The following is a 20,589-nucleotide window of genomic DNA, read 5'->3' on the forward strand; positions in this document are numbered from 1 at the left end:
ACATGCAAAAGCTAACAAAGAACATTTTTTAAAAGCAAATGGAGTCTTAGCTGGAATAAATTTCAAGTTTAGTCAGCCTCAATCTAACCTGCCTTTCATAATATGCAAGCCAGTTGAAAAGGAGATGATGTAATAAGAAATGCTAACTGCTTGTCAGTAACTGCATTGCCCAAGCTGGTATCTCATGCTGTTGCCCATTTCCAACATAACTGCACAATGAGTTGCACTGTGTGTCATCAGCTTAAGGCCATATACACTAACCTTTTCTGGGATTTTCCCACATCTTGTTCTGTTTGCCTTGGAGCAAAAATGGGAAGCAACTTTTAGTTGGGAATATAAGCAGTGAGTGTGGTGGTGTTCAGTTTAGAACTCTTTTTAAAAAAGATTATTCAGGCTCGTGCAGTGGTCTGTACCATCAACTTTGGTTATTAGGTCTACACAGCAGAAATACGATAACTATAATAAACCAGTTTAGCCTATTCAAAAAAAAACCAAACAATGCAAGAAAACCAGCGTTTACATGAGATATAAAATCATAAGATTATTCTCTTCTTTTGATATCAAAATGCAAACGGGCATGCACATTGGACTCGCCGTTGAGAGCGCTGGTAAAGTTGTTTACATGCAATGCAAAATCGGGTTAATAGGCAAAAATCTACCTGTGTCAATTGGTTTGTGCTTAAAACATTCATGACCGTTCCAAAAAAAGAAAACTGTGTTTAAATGATCTTACATGTTAGCTAATCAAGCATAAACAGTCTAAGAACTTGCATGTAAACATGCTCATTGTTGTGCATGCATAACAATATGCATCACGCTTTTCATGGCCTCCAAATTTGGAATATTGTTGTATTCCAAATAAATTGAAAAATCAAGGATGCTGATCGTCTTTGAAAGTCTAATGGCACTTTATTTGGTCAAATTTTGTTTTTATGATACGCATCTGATTATGTCTATCCTGCAATGCTGGAAGACAGGGACATGCACTACCATATGCTGCCCAGATTAAAGGATGCTGGACAATCACAGTTCTGCATTATGTCCCGCACAGACCTTTAAAACAATAAGCACCTCCCAGTATATGAACTCAAGCAAAAAGTGAAATGTAATGAGCTGAAAACCTTTTTCATACTTTGAAGTGACTGTGTCACATAATTTGTGGCTTTATCAGTTTGCATGCTCAGATTGCATGTTAATCCCAGCTGTTTGGGTAAACAATGTTAATGAGTACACCACGACTATTGCCATTTGTTAGGGGTTAACAATGCTCCTGGAAAGCATGCTTCATCTGCTCACTAATACTGTAGCGCTGAAATCTGGCTGCATGTAGATAAGCTCCCCATGCATCAGAGCGTACTGAGCCTGGAAATAAAGTTTGCTGATGGGCGACTGCACTGAAATGATCGATGAATGGATTTAGCACATATGATTCAGGCTTTGAGAAGAATGTTTCCTCTGCGAGACGGAGGTCCTCACTTGTTTTGATATTCTCCAGACCTGCTCAATAAATTAAGCATGTTGAGGGTGTAAAAAGGGCTGGATAATACTATTAAAGGGTGGAATGCTCCTCAAACAGCTTTTCCCTGAAGACGAATGAAGACTGTGTGTCAGTTACTCATTTAGCTGGAGTGAGATGGAGCTGCTGCTGTATCTTCTCAGTCTACAGACACTGAGCTTTTGAAAAGACCTCAGTTTGAAGTCTTGGCATGTCCATTACATCTTTGGTGATTGATTCTTGAGTAGATGTTTGCACTTGTGAACGTAATCACACTTGGTGGTGAATGTTAAAAGTTGCCTATGTATCTGGCGTAAGCTTAATTCTTCTGGTTTGTTTGAAAGCGAAACAATGATGTATGTTTTAAAAGAATATTGCATGTAGTTAAGTTCAATCAACAGCTTTTGTGACAATGTTAATTACCACAAATTATTTTGACTCGCTCCTCGTTAAAAAAAATATATACATTTTACAGTTAGGCACTTGGTAGTGAATGGGTAGTTAATGGGGCCACACATTGGTAGTGCCTTAATGTAACTGCAGTTTTTGCTTTTTTTAAATGGAGGGATGAGTTAATTATTTTTTGTGGATATAAACATTATGCAACAAATGCTGGTAATTGAGCTTAACTTGTATTGAACATGGAACATTCCTTTTAAAATTGAGAAATTCAGTGTTCAAATTAGGTGGCAACAGACTTTGAAGGATTAACCCTCAATAATTTTCTAAAAAGGAGACCTATGCATTTAGTGTTTTGAAATTAGTGGTCGACCAATATGTAGAAAGAATGATGGCCAATCTAATGCTTATATATATATAATGGAAATTAAATAATGGCAAATGAGATGTACCCAAAATTGCTTAAATGATCTCTTATTTTATGCAATATTTACTTTAAATTTAAAATGCAGTGACAGTGTTTTCTGCACTGCTGCTCATTGGTTGTACTTTAGAGGAGATTTCTTCAAAAGTACTAAAATAATTTTAAATAGAATCATCAGGGAACCTGACACTTTACTTGGAATTGCAATCATTAGCCAACATTTCACACAATATTTACTCAAATCACAAAAAATCGAAAACAATGTTTCATTATTCAGGGACAAGATCAATTTTGGAAAGAACAGAAAGGGAAAGTCTTAATTCTGTTAATCGGCCAAGCGGACCCGGATTCCAAACAATGTTGATAATCTGATAATGGCCAAATATAGTCAGAATAATCTCCAGTGCAATATATCAGTCTATCACTGTTTAAAATAGAATGTAAACTGAGCCTTACTAACATGTTCTTTCTCTCTTGCAGGAAACATGCCCTGAACTGCCACAGAATGAAGCCGGCTCTCTTCAGTGTTTTATGCGAGATCAAAGAAAAAACTGGTAAGTTGTTCACTTACTCTGCCAACGCAGAACTGCGGCTCAACTCACACTCGCTCATTTTCAGTTGATCTTTTGTCATTACACTGTATTGATTCTGGATTGGCCATATGTGGAGACAGGCGTTTAATAATCATCAGACTGAATGTATTGTGTCCCGGTGCCCTTTTTTTTGCGTCTGTAGCATTCCTCTGGGGTTTCCAGGTGTCCTATTGTATCGCCCACTGCAATCATTAAGTGTCATGGCAATAGATGCTGTTTATATTGAGTGAAATGTCTCAGATATATTTCGAAGCTTTCACATAGCAACAAGTGCATATTCTTTAGTCTCACTGTTGTAGTAAAAATTACATTTCTCATTGTGAACCCCATCCACAGAACTTAACCTAATCCGAATGGGTAACAGCTCCCGCATTAACTCAAAGATCCACTGTGGTCAGTTTTCTGGCAGATCTGCTGCTTTCTCTCCTCAAACGAGATGCTGACAAACGATTAAATATTTATAGAGGTGTTGGCATTGTCTTTGTGCCATGATTTCTCTTGTTTCTTTCCTGTCATATCCTGCTGCTTGAATCCATCTCAGGTTCTGTAACAAGCATGCTCATGTGGAATTACAGAGCAAAAATGATGTGCAGCGGTCTGTTTGTGGCAATCTGTCAATAACCCGGTCTTACTTCCTATAATTGGATGCAAGTAAAGGGTAGGTTAGAAGAATGGTATCGGGGGCTGTCCCTGTTGCCAAGGCAACCTGCTGTCTTATTTACCTAATGTCATTCACTTTGATTTTCACATTTAGCCTGCCAGTGGAGAGAGGGCCGGGGAGAAATGCAGCACTAAATGGAAGGTGTTGTCGGTAGTGCAGACAGGCGAAGTTAATGGTCAGAATTTTTCTATACATCACTACGGTTATCTCCGAACTCAATCTGGAAGCAGTGTTTTACCCTGAAGACTTGAGCGTAAAGACCTGATTTACTAAATAACAGCACCAAGGCCATTACCATCTGATCTGGATCGTGATGTTTCACTGTTAAGGCCTGTTCATACGACTTGCTAATCTAAACAACATGGCAGAAATTCCTGCACGGATATTTAGCTGCAGTGTAGCGCCACTTCTGAATCTACAGTGACATGGCAATAGAAATTATATTTTATTCAAGTTGTGAGTTTGCAGTCTGAATTGAATGAGATGAGAGGAAAAAGACTGGGTACTGCTAAAAAAAAATGCAGAAATGGTAAATAGACAACATTTCGACAAACATACAGCTTTACCACTGTATTCCGATTTGGTCAAAAATTCAGGCCACGTCCACACAAAATGGTTAGAATTAGAAAGTGTATTCATTTTGCTACATTTACACCTCTCATCCTTTTTAAAATGCCGTTTTCCTCCACTGCTGTTGGAGCATTTTGAAAACGCGCTCCATTACTGTATACTTTGGAAAACTATTGCATTAGGGAACTAAAAACTGAGAAGTGTGCACGCGGCCATAGTTACAGAAGTATATATTGTTACGTATTATAAACGCCATGTCCACACTAAAACGTTTTCATTTGAAAGTGCATTAATTTTGCTATGTTAATGCCTCTCATCCATACTAAAAAGATTTTTTCTACACCGAAAATGGGGTGTTTCAAACTCTCTCCTTTACCACATACTTTGGAAAGCGATGACGTTTCAGTTTCCTAACGAAATATGACTAGTGTAGATTTGGCCATAGTCAAGAGTTGTTGGTTTGAATGAATCTACCAAATTACTAACAAAAATTGAATCCATCAGTTACGGAATAGTTTCATATACTGATATAGTGATTACATGACATACATTCACAAATGAGTTTTGCTGTAATAAATGGTTTTTATTTTAAAAAATACAATTCTGCTGCAATTTCCCACTGCAAAAACTGAATTTTGTATGAAACACTGCGACACGGATGTACAAAAATATTTTCAAACAATGTTTTTACACAAATTGTTCATACCGAGTGTGATGCTAAATTTTCACCGGGTAGGGTAGTTTTTTCAGCATTCAGACATCAACAAAAATCTGCCTAGCTTCCATATAAAATTTAAAAAAAAGAATTGTTGTAGTGCGATCAGTGTTGGGTAAGTTACTCAAAAAAGTGACACCTTGTCTAAACCAGTCCCGTCCATTCACCCGATGCGCAGCAACAGCCTGAGGCTGTTTACATTGGACGCGTCAAAGCGAATGTTCTAAACCGTTTATTTGATTTGTTGGCAGGAGTAGTGCCAGCCCGTGCAGCACAAAATGGTATGCTTTCAGTGTAGACTGCTTCATTGATTATAATGGGATCTATTTGATTTTGACGGGACATTCTGCTCACATCTAGTGTTGACAAGGTGTAATTTACTATAAATGACTAATTATTACTGTAAAATTGTAATCAGATTACTGACTTTACTGATTACTTTGGAAAAAAGTGGTCACATTACTAATACTTTTAAGTTGCTTTCTAAAACACTTAACAGAAAAGCATTTTTCCACTCAGAGTTCAAAATAATATCTATTTTCCTCGTTCATTGACTCTTTAGGGTGCGCACACTCTTCAGTTGTCACAGAAATGTAAATATGAACATAATTTGTTTTAAATGTATTCTACATATAGTATCATTTTATTTTACAAAATATAAATATACATTTATTTTACAAACATATGTAAAATTAAAAGCCAAATGAATAAATGTAAAAGCTATTAACTTAATAAACTTAAAATTTTTGTATTTAAAAGTATTTGGATTACAGTAAATACTTACTTTCTAATTAGATTACACCCAGCAATGAGTGCAGTATTTTGGACTCTGTATGAAGGACTTTGTAGAGATGCATTGTTTCAGTTTCAGATCTTGACGTTGTGAAAATTTGGACTTGGTCTGATCATGCTTTTTGATCTGATTGGAGATGCGTAGTGGATGGTGTCCATTCACATTAGTACGTCTCCCCCACCCCCCTCCTTCCCAGATGCATATACCTGCACTGCCTCTCTCCTACAACTCCAAGACTCCCCGCCACTTTTATCTACTGCTTCTGGAATGTGAATTTAAGAAGACAGCCTCCTCTACTGCACATGAGTGTAGTCCTGATCAGTAGTCTTTACATCTTTCTTCCACAGTCTCTGTCTGTCTGCCTCCGTCTCACTCTCTCTCTCTCTCATATACTCCAAACAGCAGGGATAAAAGCAAGCTGGAGCTAAGCCTTTCCCTGTTACTGCAGTCTTGTCCTCTCCTCCTCCTCCCTCCTGATGCCTTTCTTCCATTCTTGAAAGAGAAGTCTTGCTCTGAACTCAGGGCTTTGATATGGTAATGGAGGTGGAGGGAAGGGTTAGGGAAGAGTGGGGGAGGGGCATTGAATTCCACGGAGTGCTGCTGCAGTTGGGAAGATTGTTTTTATTGTTAAGGAAATGTTCTGCTCAAATGCAAGTCACACTAACCACCCCCCCCCCCCCCCCCGCATTTGCCCATCTGTTTAACAAACTTCATGTGTGTGAAATGGAAGATTTGTTAATTAATCTCCTTAGAAACAAATTAAGAGAGAGAGAGAGATGGGATTTTCTTAGCCAATTGTCTCTTCGGACTTGGCCCTCCCCCACGAATTAAAATGGTCGCAGCAAGTTGATTCTCACCCCTTCAGCACCCTGACTTTTGTCAGGCTGCCTGGCTCATCGCTGAGGTCACATGCTTTTGTAGTTTGTTCTTACAGATTTTAGTAATGTAAATGAATCACAGACAATATGATTATGGGTAGTTGACAAATAACTTTTACGTTAACTTAATATTCATAATCAAGATTTTAGGTTAAAGATATATATACAGAGAGAGAGAGAGAGAGAGAGATTTTCCTATATATATTAGGAAAGTGGATATTTTAGGCACTGTAAATAGTAATTATTTCTTTTGAGTGCAGTTAGACTAATTAATTAAATAGTCACTGTTATATGACATACATTTTTTAAGTGATAATGTACAGTTGGTTATAGCAAAATATACCTGGGCAGGATGAACTGGACCCTAAATAAATGGAAATTGATAGTTAATTGTTTAAATGTGCTGTTAAGCAGCCATTTTACAAAACATTGAACCGCAGAATGTTGCGACTGACCATTTAGAATCTTTAGATGTCTTCAAAACAGCATTTATAAATTTTTTTGTTTTTTTTGTTTTTTTTTTGGTCATGTCAGATACTCCTATGCACTTTTCATGTACTCCCTTTTGTGTCTTACATTCACCTTTGCACTGCACATGGACCAGAAATGTACAATCCTGTTCAGCGAAAAAATCCATCTTGAATTCTGAGCCAGTACTGTCTTTTTTCTTTCCTTTTTTTTTTTTTTTTTTCCTGTTTTACCATCTTTTTATTTTGATTCCAAATGTTTTTTAGCTGAATCTCTTGGCTCTTATATTACTGTTAACTCCCTTGATAATACATCATTATGATGGAGCCATCTGATGTTTGTTGAGTACCTACCAGAAGAGCTGCCCAGTTAAACATTCACTATTATTGCATTTCTGCATAAACAATCACTCAAAATCTCAGAAGCAAATACGGTAAATGAATTTGGCTGGACAAAAAAGCTGTTCTTTAAACTTCGCACTGTATGAATTAAATATGAATTATACATTTAAGTGTGAACTTGATTCCAGATGGTTTTAGGTTTGTAAAATATGTTGAAACACTTCCAGTATTTTGTTGAACAGGCTTTAAAAAGTTAATGTCCAATACCTGTCCAATGCACATGTATTATGATATTTCATATTTACTAGTGTCCTGGACTAGGTTTCCAGTATATTGCCTGTTTTCAGGAATAGTCACTTCTAGACTCTTTGTAATTTCTTATTACCATAATAATAAAATATATTTTTTAAAAGCTTTGAAGATCCACCTGGCCATTGTTCAGACATTTTACTTAATGCCCTATTAAAGTAGTATGAGAAAACATGCATAACCTGGTAGTTAGTGGTGTTTTTATACATGATGCATGATTTTGAGATGTTTAGTTGAAGTTTATCATATCAACCTCTTTAATTAAGGAATGATTTCAGTTTAGATGTTTATTGTGGTTCTGCAACAAGAATTATCTTGTGTTTTCCTGAAACTCCTGAAATTGGGCTCAAATCCATATTTAAAACCTACCTGGTTGAGCTAGGCCTACACGGCTCAAGTTTCATGGTCTAATTGGTCAAAGACCTAATTAAGGTGTTTTATTATCAATAATAATAATAATTTGAACCCTACTGTAAAATTGTATGAGTTGTTGGAAATCCCAGACCTGTTTTTAAAAGGCAGAGCCTGCAGGCTCTATGAGAAAAAGGAGCCAACAGAGTGCAAGACTTTTTACAATTTAAATAAACTACAGTAGAGAGAAACTCAGCCTAACAGTTACTCAGACCAAATGTATGTGCTCACAGAGGCTAATACGTTCAACCTGGCCAAAAAAATAAACAGCAAAAATTAGATAAAATTTTCACGTACATGGAGAAGCCAAATTTATAAAAACTGACCTCCTGGACATCATCATTTCACAGTGGCCATGTTTCATTCAGCATTTCTTGTGTGATGCCCTGTCACTCAATCTGTTTTTCTCTCCTCTGTTCCAGAACTGAGAAAGATAGAGTGTGAAGGGAGGAAGAGGGGAGAGAGAGAGACAGCGATAGAGAGAGATTGATGAGGCAGTAAGAGCAGCAGTAATTACTCTGTGTCCATTCCCCACGCTGGATTGGCAGACGGCTAATATCACACAGACCCCTGTCCCTGACAGGCACCCCCTTCCCCCATCACATGCTACAGAATGGTGGGAGGTTGGGAGGGGGGGGGCGTGTGCGTCACCCCGAACACTCAGCTTCATCCTAATACTGTGTGGGCTGAACGTCTTGCCTCTCATTACGTTATTTCTCAAGAAATTGAGCCCTTTCTCAGGACTGGATGACCAAAATTGGATGATGCAATTTTGAATGCAAGGAAACGTTTAAAAAGCATACAGGCTTTTGAGTTGATTAGCCAAGTACTTCCTCTGCTCTTAATGTTGCAATGAAGTGCCTAGACAAGCACTGTTCTATTTGATGTTTTGACTGGAGGGGTATATGTCGAATGGCTAGTTGCTTTAAAAAAAGTAGCCAATAGGCTTTAATTTATTGCACACATACAGCCCCTTCTACTATGCTGCTCATGTCAGAGCCAGTTACTGGGAAAACTGAGAACCGGTCTGAATACCAGCACAGTTTTCCACTGACGATGATCTAACTGACAACATTAATACATAACCAGCCCATAAACGCACGCAGCACATCGTTGTCTTTGATTACGATGTGGCTGGAGTTGTTGTGCAATTTCCAATGCAGATGAATGAGAAACAAGTGAGTAAAAAAAATCACAGTACACTAAATATAAAAAATAAAGAACACTTACTTGTGCTGTACATTTCCAAATAATTATCCCTGGTTTTCTTGTGCATGATTCATCGGTGTTTGATATTCGAAAGAAAAATATCCGTAATATTTTAATCAAAATGTAACCATGTCAAAACTTTGTGTTGACAACTAATGTTTTTGTTGACTTCGCCAAGGCCACAAGGGTGGAGAAAAAGCATATAACCAAAAATATCGTCGTCTTAACTTGTTCTACCCTCTACTGAAATCCCAGTGGAAGCCTCGTCCTAAGTTATTTCCATATAAATGTTCTGTTTCACCTGTAAATACTTTACATGTCGTTAAATGCATTGCAAAAGCTGTGGTTGTTGTCTTGAGCCCAAAACAAAAGGTCCGACAGCCCTCTACATAGTGAGTAAATCAATAAAATATGTATTTTATTAGCCACTGGCGAGTAAGTATTCAGATTTTACTCTGTAGAGCTCTAGTCGTGTAGTGACAAAGAAGAACTTGAGCGGCACAATCCTTTTACTGAGTAAGAAGCCGGTGATTAGGAAGCTGGATTAAGCCTCGTCTTTTAATGCATATTATGTGAGTGCGCGCCCTGAAGGAAATTTACCTTATTTGGCTACAGTGGGTCCGGATCTGTCGTGATCGCGCTGTCACCATCGCTTTGGTTCAGCCGCGAAATGGCATTGACATTGCATTTAACAACGTCAACTCTGACTTTTGTCAAACTTTTCCCCAGACTGTTTTCACAACATTCTCAGTTTTAAAGTATGTCTACAGACCAGCAACGTGCCTGTTGGACGTCTGTTAGAAGGTAAAAGTGTTGCAAAACTTGAGAGCTTGTAGATTTGATTTTGAGAACGTGTGTAGATGAGTAGAATGTTTCTTTTTTTTTTTTTTTTTTTTTTTGCTTCGTTTCGTGTATTTTGCATCTAAAGATGAAACCCAGGCAACTAATTTTCATTTCATGTCTCATATATATTCATACAATATATTATATATGATGCCCCATTCTCGGTTTTCTTAATATCTCTTGTAGTTTTCAGTTGCATTATGATACATGTTGTCAAAAGTCTGGTGAGTAAAAACAAAAAGGTACTAGCCAATGGCGATACTTTCTTCAACGTGTCCGTAGAGGGTTGTCCGATCAAAAGTTATTTTACAGAAGTTATGTCCACATCTCAATATTCAAAGTTGACCTGTTCTTATTTTTACACATGAGTAGAAATTACTTCACTGCATTAACAACTAGTTGTTCAGTTTGCTATGCAGATTTAATGCAAATTCAGTTGTCATTACTACAACTCCCCTAAATAACCAACACTGTGTGTACACAATAGGATTAAGCACTCAGAAGAGAAGTGACAACCGTAATTGGCTGTGGTGTGTCAAAATCGTAAATCATGGAAAATTAGTATATCATGGAGATGTCTCTCATTGTCGTAGTCTTGGGACTAGTGTTTGAAAGAATCTTGTGTCTCTTTAATTAAAGATATGTAAATGTGGCCTCAGCTGGATTACATTAGCTGGCGTGGTTTTGGTGGGCTGGGAGAGAGTCAGTGCCCAACACCTAATCCAGACTAATTAAGGATTAATTACAATTGATGGGAGCCTTCCATCCCTGTGTGTAAATTCTCACTGCAGTCTGTGACTAATCTAGAGCACTGGAGAGGGGATTTGAGCAGGAGTGATCTGTCAGGCCTCTTCGTTTGCTTGGAGCTCCTCTCACTTTAAGGTTCTCGAGGGAGGGAGTTTCGAGGCCTGCCATTTGGATTGAGGCATTAGCCGTTTTGTTAATCTAGAATAATCTGTCTCACGTAAAGGTGTCTATACAAACTTGCTTTCCAGTGTAGGTTTAGATGGATACATGTCCTGTTGTGGTGCTTACTTAAGTAAGCATCACTTACAGTTGCTTTTACTTAGGGCTGGGGGTTTGAGCACTTAAGTATTAATGGAATGTTCAATACAAGTAATGATGATTAAGAAACAAAAAGTAATTCTGACTTGTCTGAATTTATAACGGAAGTATTTATAAAAAATTGTAGTTACTATAAGGCACTTACAGTGGAAGTGAATGGGTCCAGTCCATAAACGTTAAAATACACATTGCCACAAGATTTAAACAATAAAAGTGTAAACATGATTTACTGTCAAAATCAGTGTTTTGCGGTGTTATGTCATCACAACCACAAATTTATAATATTGGGTGTAACTTTATAGATAAAATGTTAGTAAGCGAAGTCTAATGTTTATTGCTTGTGGCTATACCTTAGAAACCGATTCACTTCCATTGTAAGTGCCTTATTGTAACTGCAGTTTTTGCCTTTTATTCATTTAAATAAACAAGGAACACATTTTTGGTGGTCATCAAAATTACCCCCACAAATGCTGTCAATTAAGCTTAACTTGTATTGAACCCAGAACATTCCTTTTAACTTTGGAATGTAACTCATACTGCACCGTTTGTGCTATGGATATGAATGATAACTCAAATTGTGTGATGTATTAAACTTTTCTTAGCGATCTGACTTATGGCACATATGCACATAATAATTTCTCATCAAAATAAAGTTCTTTAATACACTATTTAAATGCTCATAGGTATATGAGAAACTCTTATTTAATCTTTAAGAAAAGATCACAATCAAATAAGCCTTCAAAAATAGTGGGCCACATTCAGGCTGATCAGGTGCAGAACAATCAATAGAACTGAACAGAACCTGTCATGAAAAAGTATGTGAAAGTGTACATTTTATTTTTAATTATTTGTTTGTCATCATTTTATAATCACATTTTAACTTTTTAAAAATATAAAAGTTCTATCAATTAATATAATATCATGAAATTGTGTATAAAATTTCTATTCGAGCTGTCAGTGTTTGAAATAATTGTACAATTTTCAAGTTATAACATGGATTTTACATTCATTTATATAACAAACGCTAAAATGGTACTGTCACTTAAAGACTTCCCTGAGCATCTCACCGAGTCGGACAGTGTAATGAGAGAACGCATCCGTGCTAAGTGTGATTAAAATGAATATATTTTTTAGTTTTTTATCTGACTGTAAAGAACAGAAAGATAGTGAAAGACGCATCATTCAATGAAAGTGGAGTGCATGGATTTCATCTTTAAGAGACACGGAAGAAATTTCAAGCACTTTTCAACAAAACAAGGCGAATTTCCAGTACTTACATTTCTAAAAGCTAAATTCAAGCACTTTAAGAACTTAAAGGACCTTGTGTGAACCATGTAAACAGTGTAGAAAAAAAGTGTAGAATGTGTGTAAAATAAAGTGATAAAGAAATTATGTTTGACGGGTTATTTCATTTATGATCAAATGGACCGAGAACAATGTTGCAGATTTCGAAAACTCGAGTTTTGCCTCGATATGGTTCATCATTTTTTTTTATTTGCATGTTTAGTCGCATCCCTAGTGGTGATCATGCATGCAACGCAAGTTCGAATCCAGCTTGCATCATCACCTGAACCTTTTCCCTTTCCTCTCTCCATCCTTCCCTCCTGTCTTGTTTTTATTCTCCCATGAATAATAAAAAGGCCAAAAATAACAGAGAAAATATTATGATTGAATGAAGAACATAAGATGCTGTTAAATCTTATAGACTCAGCTCTGTTAATGTGGCTGAGCTTTAGCTGTTAGTTTTCTTTGAAAGAGTGAAACTTGAACAATGTGCTATTCACCTGTACACACCTGATACGACACCGTGGACTGTCTCTCTCTCTCTTCTGTCTTTCTGCCTGAGCTGCAGTGGGCTAAGGTTAGTTTACACTCCCCCTCAGTGCAACCAGCCGCCACTCTCCCCGGCCCTGTTTGCCTCTGTCATATTTCTCGTTCGCTCGTTATAAATGGGAGCCTCTCCTCTGATCTATTGCTTAATTGCCACCTAATTTGCATAACAGTGCAAATTAACGACCTCTCAAATGCGTGTTCATTTTTCACAAGGTCTTTAGGAGCTCCTTAAGAGGCGGTGCTAATTAGCACTGGAGGCAGCTGTGTTGATGAGCCGGAGAGCCAGAGCGCACGCGAGAAGGGGGCGTGTCCTAGGACGTATTGCTACGGCAACAGCCCTCTTCATCCTCATCTTTCTCCCAGGGTGAAGTCATCTCTGGAGCCTTCTTTTGTCCTTCCCTGGTGCTCCGTTTCACTTGACTGCACCGAAGGTGTAGAGAGAGGCTGGTGTGTGTTCTCACCTGTGTGATCATGTTTGACCAGTCACAACGCGCCAAGTGAAACCTGTTGTATGGGCACCTGGGTCTATGAAATGCTAGTTGAGTTAATTAAGAGCTAATAAATGACACGTTGGACCTGACAGTGTTTGCCTATGGTGGGAGTGCTAGTCACACCCTAATCTGATCCTCCTCTGTTGACACTGACCAATGACCACTCCTTACAGGGAGTGGAAGGAACAGTGTACTTGTATGTGGGTGCTAATTTTATTGGGAATGCCACCAGGTGCTTGCCACAGGGGTTCCAGTAAATAGGCCCAGCAGACGCTGCTTAACCTGAGCTGCTTACAACAGGAACTGACCAGTGGATTTTGCAGCTTTATACCACCCTGGCACTCACTCAAGACGAGTGCAGGGTTAGTGTCTCTCGAGAAAGGAGACGCAAACGCTGCCACTTTAATGCTTTATCTGCAGTGCCGTCACTTTCTCTTGCTCGCTGTCTCTCGTATCAGAGCTTTGGATTCCTCTTCCTCATTTTGTGATGTTTTAATTAGTTAAGTGATTGTCAGGCAATTGTCACTGAACCATTAAACCCCTGTTACTTACCAGTAGCGTGTGCTAGCTGTCAGTAAGCCTGTTGTTTCGCTTGTTTATTCAGCCCCGATTCGGTTTCTAAACTTAGCACTCATCTCGTGCTCTGTTTCTTTAGCTATCATGAACTTTGAGCTTTTCAAACACACCTGCAGATCTTTTGAAGAACTCTATGCATTGTGTTGTGTTAGAAATGGATCTGCAGTCAGAAATTCGACCTGCATTTTAATGTGAGTAAAGAGCTTTTTACGTTTCACTGCCAAACAGACTTCATATTTCAAATTTACCGTAATGGTCATTTTTGTTTTGAAGAAATTCCCCTTATTTAAATCCCACTTAGCTATCAGGTTAGCATGTTTGTTTGCGTCCATGTGGGCGTGCTTTTCAACACACATGAATCCCTCCCCCGTCACATTCGCCTTCCCTCTTTTTGATTTATTGGCCGATGCGGTCAGAGCTCTGTCATTTCCTAAGTGATCTCAGAAGCAGACCACCATGATCATCTTCAACTCTTCCTCTCATTCTCCTTTTTCATCCCCATTCTCTCTATTTCTATCTCCCTCCCCCTCTTTCTTCATCTCTTGCTCGTTCGTTCTTGTTTTGTCTCCTCTCCTCCTTGCTATTTTATCTCCTCCTTTGACTTGCTTTTGGTTTCCCCCCACAATTCTCCTTTCCTTACCTTCTCTTCCCCCCTTCTGCTCCCTTGCTCGCTCCCAGTGAAAGGCTGAGAATACCCAAGGGAGCTGATGCAATTAAAATGCTAATCCTGTCTGTCTACAGAGAGAGGTGGGGTGGGTGGGTGGATGGGGGGTGGCTGACAGCATGAGGGATTGCGGCTCACATGGAGAACTCGACTGAAATGGAGAACAGAGGATGGGGGAGGTGGCTGGGGGCACAGAGAAGGAGGCGGGATATGGCGGGAGAGCGGCCGAAGTGAAGGGGGGGGTGGTGTTGTTGGAGAGAGAATGCGTTAAGAGGTACAGAGAAAGACAGACGAGGCCCGAGCAGAGGCAGTGAACACAGGCGTGATGGACTGTTTCTTTGGTAATGCACTGAAAATGGCAGCATTAATATACTGCTTCCAGCAGCGAACACAATACCTTTGTCTGCGTTTAACACATCACCTGTGCTGTACCTGAACAGCAAGGCTGCAACGGCCACCTACAATGCAGAAATGCGAGTGATTATGTATGCAGTCGAAACCAGCTGGGTACCCTGAATATTTCATAGGACGACTCGCCAGTGCTATCTGCTAACGCCATTGAGGCTTGACGTGCATTGGGCGTTCTGTTGGCCTTTTCGCCAATCCTTCACAAATGAGGCTATTCCCTCCCGCAAACGGCTGTGTAAACCTCAAAGGAGGAGGCGTGTGTTTGCGTTGATCATTCATAAATTTAATGGAAGGATATTAGTGCAACTTGGACAGATGCACCACATTAAAATGTACATTATCTCATTAGCATGGTGGTGTGTTTATATTAATGAAGTGTGCTAATTGAAAGATTTAACAGGCTGGCTTTATTAATCTTCTTAAAGGCACGCAAACATTTAGATGCGACAAACAAGTTCTGCTCTTGGCTTTTTGCCTAATCTGGTCAGTGTTCAGAATATAGCTACAACAGCTCACTGCAAAGCTATTATAAAATGTGTTCAGCCGTAATGAAATTGGCACTATTTATGGATACATTTATTATGGGTTTCATTATCAAGGCCTCAATAAATTGTAATATAAAGGGGTATTAGTAATTTGAAGGGGTCTATATCCTCTAATGCTGAATGTTATGGGTTATTTGTGTAATTATCAGTAATCACAGCTTAATTGAAATAATTAGGGTAAACAAAAGGCTGAATGCTTGAGGGATTCGGCTGGAGGCAGGGCTCTTAATGGATATTGTGGGTGATACTCTTTGGGGAGGTGGTAAATTTCACTCTATTGATTGTGGGGCTGTGGTCATAAAAACAACGACCCTCCCCTCACCCATCACACTAAACTATATATACTTCTGCCTGGTCAACTCAAGAAACAGTCTGTGACACAGTCTGGGGTAGCCAGGAACTCGTTTGAGCACCGATCCACTCACTTCAGCTAAAATATATTCTAAATATACACAGGTACACAGATGTGAAGTCTTGGCTAGTGCAGTGCAAGTGCCTGTTGTTCATACTTGACCTGATCTCCTGCATTACTGTGACTAACAAGCCTCAGTAGTCAAGGGGGCCATAGAGCTACTTTCAAACGACAGTAATCAGGCATCTTGCTAGAAAGATCCCGAAAATTAAACTAAGCTTTAAGCAACATGCTTAAGATTCACCTAAAGCTGACAGTAAGACCTGAAAGAGAAAACTGACCATAGAGGACAGTTTACTCTTATGCCTACTATAGTTCCCCTTGTGGCAATGAATATGAATTGCGTTCGAAAACGTTGAGAACGCAACGACATGTGAAATAAATCTTCAGTTGCTAGAACCCTAAGCATTCACATACAAGTGTCACCAAACCGAATTGCAAAAATAATGACTTTTCAAACCTGTTTCTCAAACACTGCCACATCTTCAATCGGTCAATCAAACAGGTAGCCCTGCCTCAAACAAAGAGGTATGTTTTGATAGCGGTGCAATGTTTACATTTTTTGGGGGGGAAATTAGCCTACAACAACATTGAAACAATTATCAATTAATAACAACAACTAATGTATCGATTTATGACAAAAATGTTATGGAACTTCAGGGTGGCAACAAGATACATCTGCTGAGCTACAAGATGAAAAACAATATTTAAACATCATTCTCAATTAAAGGTACACCATTATTCACACTTTCCCTGAACATGGAAGTGTTTCACAATTCATAACGGAAGACTGTTTTTGTTTTCCTGTCTCCAGTGTTTCCTCTCGCATCATTGTATGTTCTTAGCAGATAATGTGATGTTTAATGTATTAATTTTGTAAGACATTGTCAACAAAAAGCATGTTTCTCCACTGTGCCCATGCTTTAGAGATTCACGTAGAAAATTTTTGACAGATCTCACAAGTCAAAGTTTAGGGAGTGGGTGGATGACATGAACTATTAACCGAGGTGAGTTACGTTGCTGATATAAACTATTTCGAGTTATGACAACTGCACAAGTTGAGCTTGAACTCAATTTTACTCCAACTAACACTTAAAATGGTTGTTCTCCATCTGGAATTTGTGTATTGGTAGTTTTTACATTGCTTCTGTTGAGACCGGAACTAGAAAACTGTCTAGCGGCAAATAGAATCTTAATGATGGCACCCAGCTGTTGGTCAGGAAAAATTAAGATAGAATAATTTCCACCAGAATAAAAAAAAAAGTCAAAATTTTTAATAGAAATGTCAAAGTAAACAAAACAAAAAATCAGATGTATGATCATTGGTCATGCATTATTTCAATTTAACTTTTTCTACATCTTTTGTTTAAAAGGAAACTAGGAACAGACTGCAAATTAGCTATTATCAAGAAGCATTTGCTTCATAAAAGCTTGTGTAACAATGCTGTTCTTTATAGTCTCCGTCAGATAACTAATAAATAAGTATCGTCTTCTCAGCCCATGTGTTAACAACTTTTTGCCCAAACTAAAGAGGTAGCTCTGTGTTACCAACTAAAATACTTCCATTACAGCAATAGGATGCACTTTGAATTAGATTTAATGTTCTTGAGAAGAAGCGTTCTTCCTTTTTGTTTGACTTTGGGGAGTTTTGCTGGCTGAAAAAGAGAGTTAAAGAGACGGAGGGAGGGATGGTGTATCAGGGTCATTAGTTCAGGCGGCTGGGTCTGCTACATTCCTGAGTTTTGAGAGGGGGAGAAACGAAAGATGGAATGCGACTCGGAGGGAGGACCTGAGTGGAGGGACCCTGAAGGGGCAAGAGAGAACAAGAAAAAAAGAGCGCTTGCCAAGGGAAAGAAAACGTTTTCAAAAAGAGAGCGAGAAAAAGAGTGGAGAGTTGGAAACAAAGTTTGCGCTGTTATTGGGGGAGGGTAAGAGCTGAAGTCATTAAATGTGTTATCAGTTAAAGGGAGGATGGGAAAGAGAGCTTTGATTTCTGGTGAGATGGTACCATCAGAAATTCTACATTTAGATGTAACGCCCATCATGTACCAGCAGAATGGCCTTTTATTTGCACAATTTGTGTTGTAGAGCTTCTCACTCTTTCAAATCACAAACTGGACGAACAAGTGTGCTACTTTGGCTGCCAATTGCTGTGCTTGCGTAGGAATGTTGTAGATCTGCTCTTTTTGTTGACACTGCCATTGTCTAGAGCAGAAGTTTTTGACTTTTACAAACCCAGATATCCCACACCTAGACCATTAGCAACCCTAGTAACCCATAGGATCTAAAAAAAAAAAACTAGATTTTTTTGCAACACTTTAAGAACATTAAACATTGCATTAACATTGTTCTATATATATTACATTATATAAAGTTTAACAGATAATTGGTTCAAGCATAGTTATCAAAAAATGAAAATTTTAATAATTTAGTCACCCCCATTTTGTTCTAAACTCATATGACTTTCTTACTACTTTTGAACATGTTGAAGATGTAAGGCAGTATATAAGTCTCAGTCACTATTCACTTTCATTGCATCTTTTTTCCATGCACTGAAAGTGAATGATGAATGACACTGTAATTTAGGGCTGGGCGATAAGTAAAAAAATTTGTTATTGATAATCGCCTTAAAAAAATATCACTATCCGATTACATCGTCAACCCCTCTGCCGAGGGTCGTTGAATGTTTTTGCTTTTATTGATTTTGCTTTAAATATTTAATTCATTTATTGAAACATGAAAAACACAAGACATTACTAAATTCAAATTGCACTTTAAACGAAAAAAGCAATAAAATAACGAAGGTTCAAGGTGAACGTGTCTTGTATTACTTTATGATTTAATCACTTTCGTCTGTGTTTATTTTATACAAAGGTATATATTACTGAACCTGCAGAGTTGCGTTCACAATGCATGTCAGCCGTGTGGAAATAAAGCAAACTAAACTCACAGCACCTCCTGAGATGTTCGGAGATAATTTGCAGCATTCTCATAGACGACATTATCCTTGGAAACAGTTTTCAGACGAATGAAACAGACACAAAATGCGCTTGTTACACTGCCCAGCCCTCTGTCTGCATATGTATGGGAGCATAGATGGAGTGCTTGTATAGGTGTGTGAGCAATGGGTCCGTGGCAGGAATCTGACAGAGGTCTTGCTTTAATTCAGTGCTGGAGAGATGTGTACTTATGGCCGCTTGAGCTTATAGTGACAGCACATGGTCTCCTATTATTGGCCCCGTGCCTCCTGCTGCCACACACTGGCCTGCCACTGAGGTGCCATGCTGTCCTCTGCTGGCTCACAGAGGAATTGTATACTTAATGTAGCAGGTTCCCCCAATAATTTAAAGCAAGAAAGAACCTTATTTCTAACACTGTGTCCTAACAAGACAAGTAATTTTTCTGTCTACAAAAGTGAAAATTATGTGCTACATAATTGGAGCCAATCAGAATTGCTGTTGATGGGGCCATGGACAAATAAGGTTGTCTGAGGTGATCAAAATAAAAAGTTTGTAGAAATGTAATTATTGTGTCCTTGTAGGTATAGTAAAAAAAATAAAATAAAAAAAATAATTATATAAAACATTTATATATGAAAAACATTTATTGAATTGTCTGCAAAAAAAAAAAAAAAAAACTTTCATTTATTTATTTTTGCTGTCTTCAGACAGTTACACCACTTACACATTTTGACTTCAAGCCCCAGGAAAACATATCAATATGACTTTGAACTTGGAAACTGAAAACATGTTCATTATAATATATAGTTCATCGGTATTCAAGTAAGTGTTTTGTGTGAATTGCATTCTTTAATTTTGAAAAACTTAATAGAATCAAATGACCAAATGAGTGGCATGTCATCGACCCAAATATACAGTTACAGTTTATAGAACAAGATTTTGGACTGAGATTTCACTGTGGGTGGGGCTGTCCAGTGCAATGGCTCAAATACAAAAACTAAGTGAACAACAAAGTCATTTGTCACATTTAGGACAAATAAACAATTTGTACATGTAACAGATGGCTTTCATTGTTTCTCACGTTGTGTCAATCCTGATTAGGACATAGCATAATATGAAGCTTACAGAACATCTCAATTTTAACTTCTCCATCTCTGTTTGATCTGCTCTTCTGCAGTGCTGAGCATCAGAGGTGTACAGGAGGAGGACCCCCCAGATCCCCAGATCATGCGTCTGGATAACATGTTGCTGGCCGAGGGCGTGTCTGGACCTGAGAAGGGCGGCGGCTCTGCGGCAGCGGCTGCAGCTGCAGCTGCGGCTGGAGGATCGCCCAACGATGGCAGCATCGAACACTCCGACTACAGAGCCAAACTCGCACAGATTCGCCAGATCTACCACTCTGAACTAGAGAAATACGAACAGGTGAGAATCAAACAATGGACTTTATGAATCAGTCACACTTTCATTGAATGAACTTATTTCACTCCACCAATTAATGATGCTTGGTTGTGTAAGAATAATGTAGT

General features: G+C 38.5%; 1 protein-coding gene across 3 annotated transcripts in view; it reads left to right on the forward strand.

Moving 5' to 3' along the window:
* LOC127450835 (pre-B-cell leukemia transcription factor 1-like) overlaps window positions 1-20,589 on the forward strand; it is a 42,154-nt gene that overhangs the window by 8,847 nt on the left and 12,718 nt on the right. For all 3 annotated transcript variants that reach the window (XM_051715236.1, XM_051715234.1, XM_051715235.1), the window contains 2 exons: window positions 2,799-2,872; window positions 20,241-20,485. In XM_051715236.1, coding sequence (XP_051571196.1) covers window positions 2,799-2,872; window positions 20,241-20,485 — 319 coding nt within the window. The remainder of the gene's footprint in view (window positions 1-2,798; window positions 2,873-20,240; window positions 20,486-20,589) is intronic.

This window comes from Myxocyprinus asiaticus, chromosome 13 (assembly GCF_019703515.2).
Source record: "Myxocyprinus asiaticus isolate MX2 ecotype Aquarium Trade chromosome 13, UBuf_Myxa_2, whole genome shotgun sequence".
NCBI lineage: Eukaryota > Metazoa > Chordata > Actinopteri > Cypriniformes > Catostomidae > Myxocyprinus > Myxocyprinus asiaticus.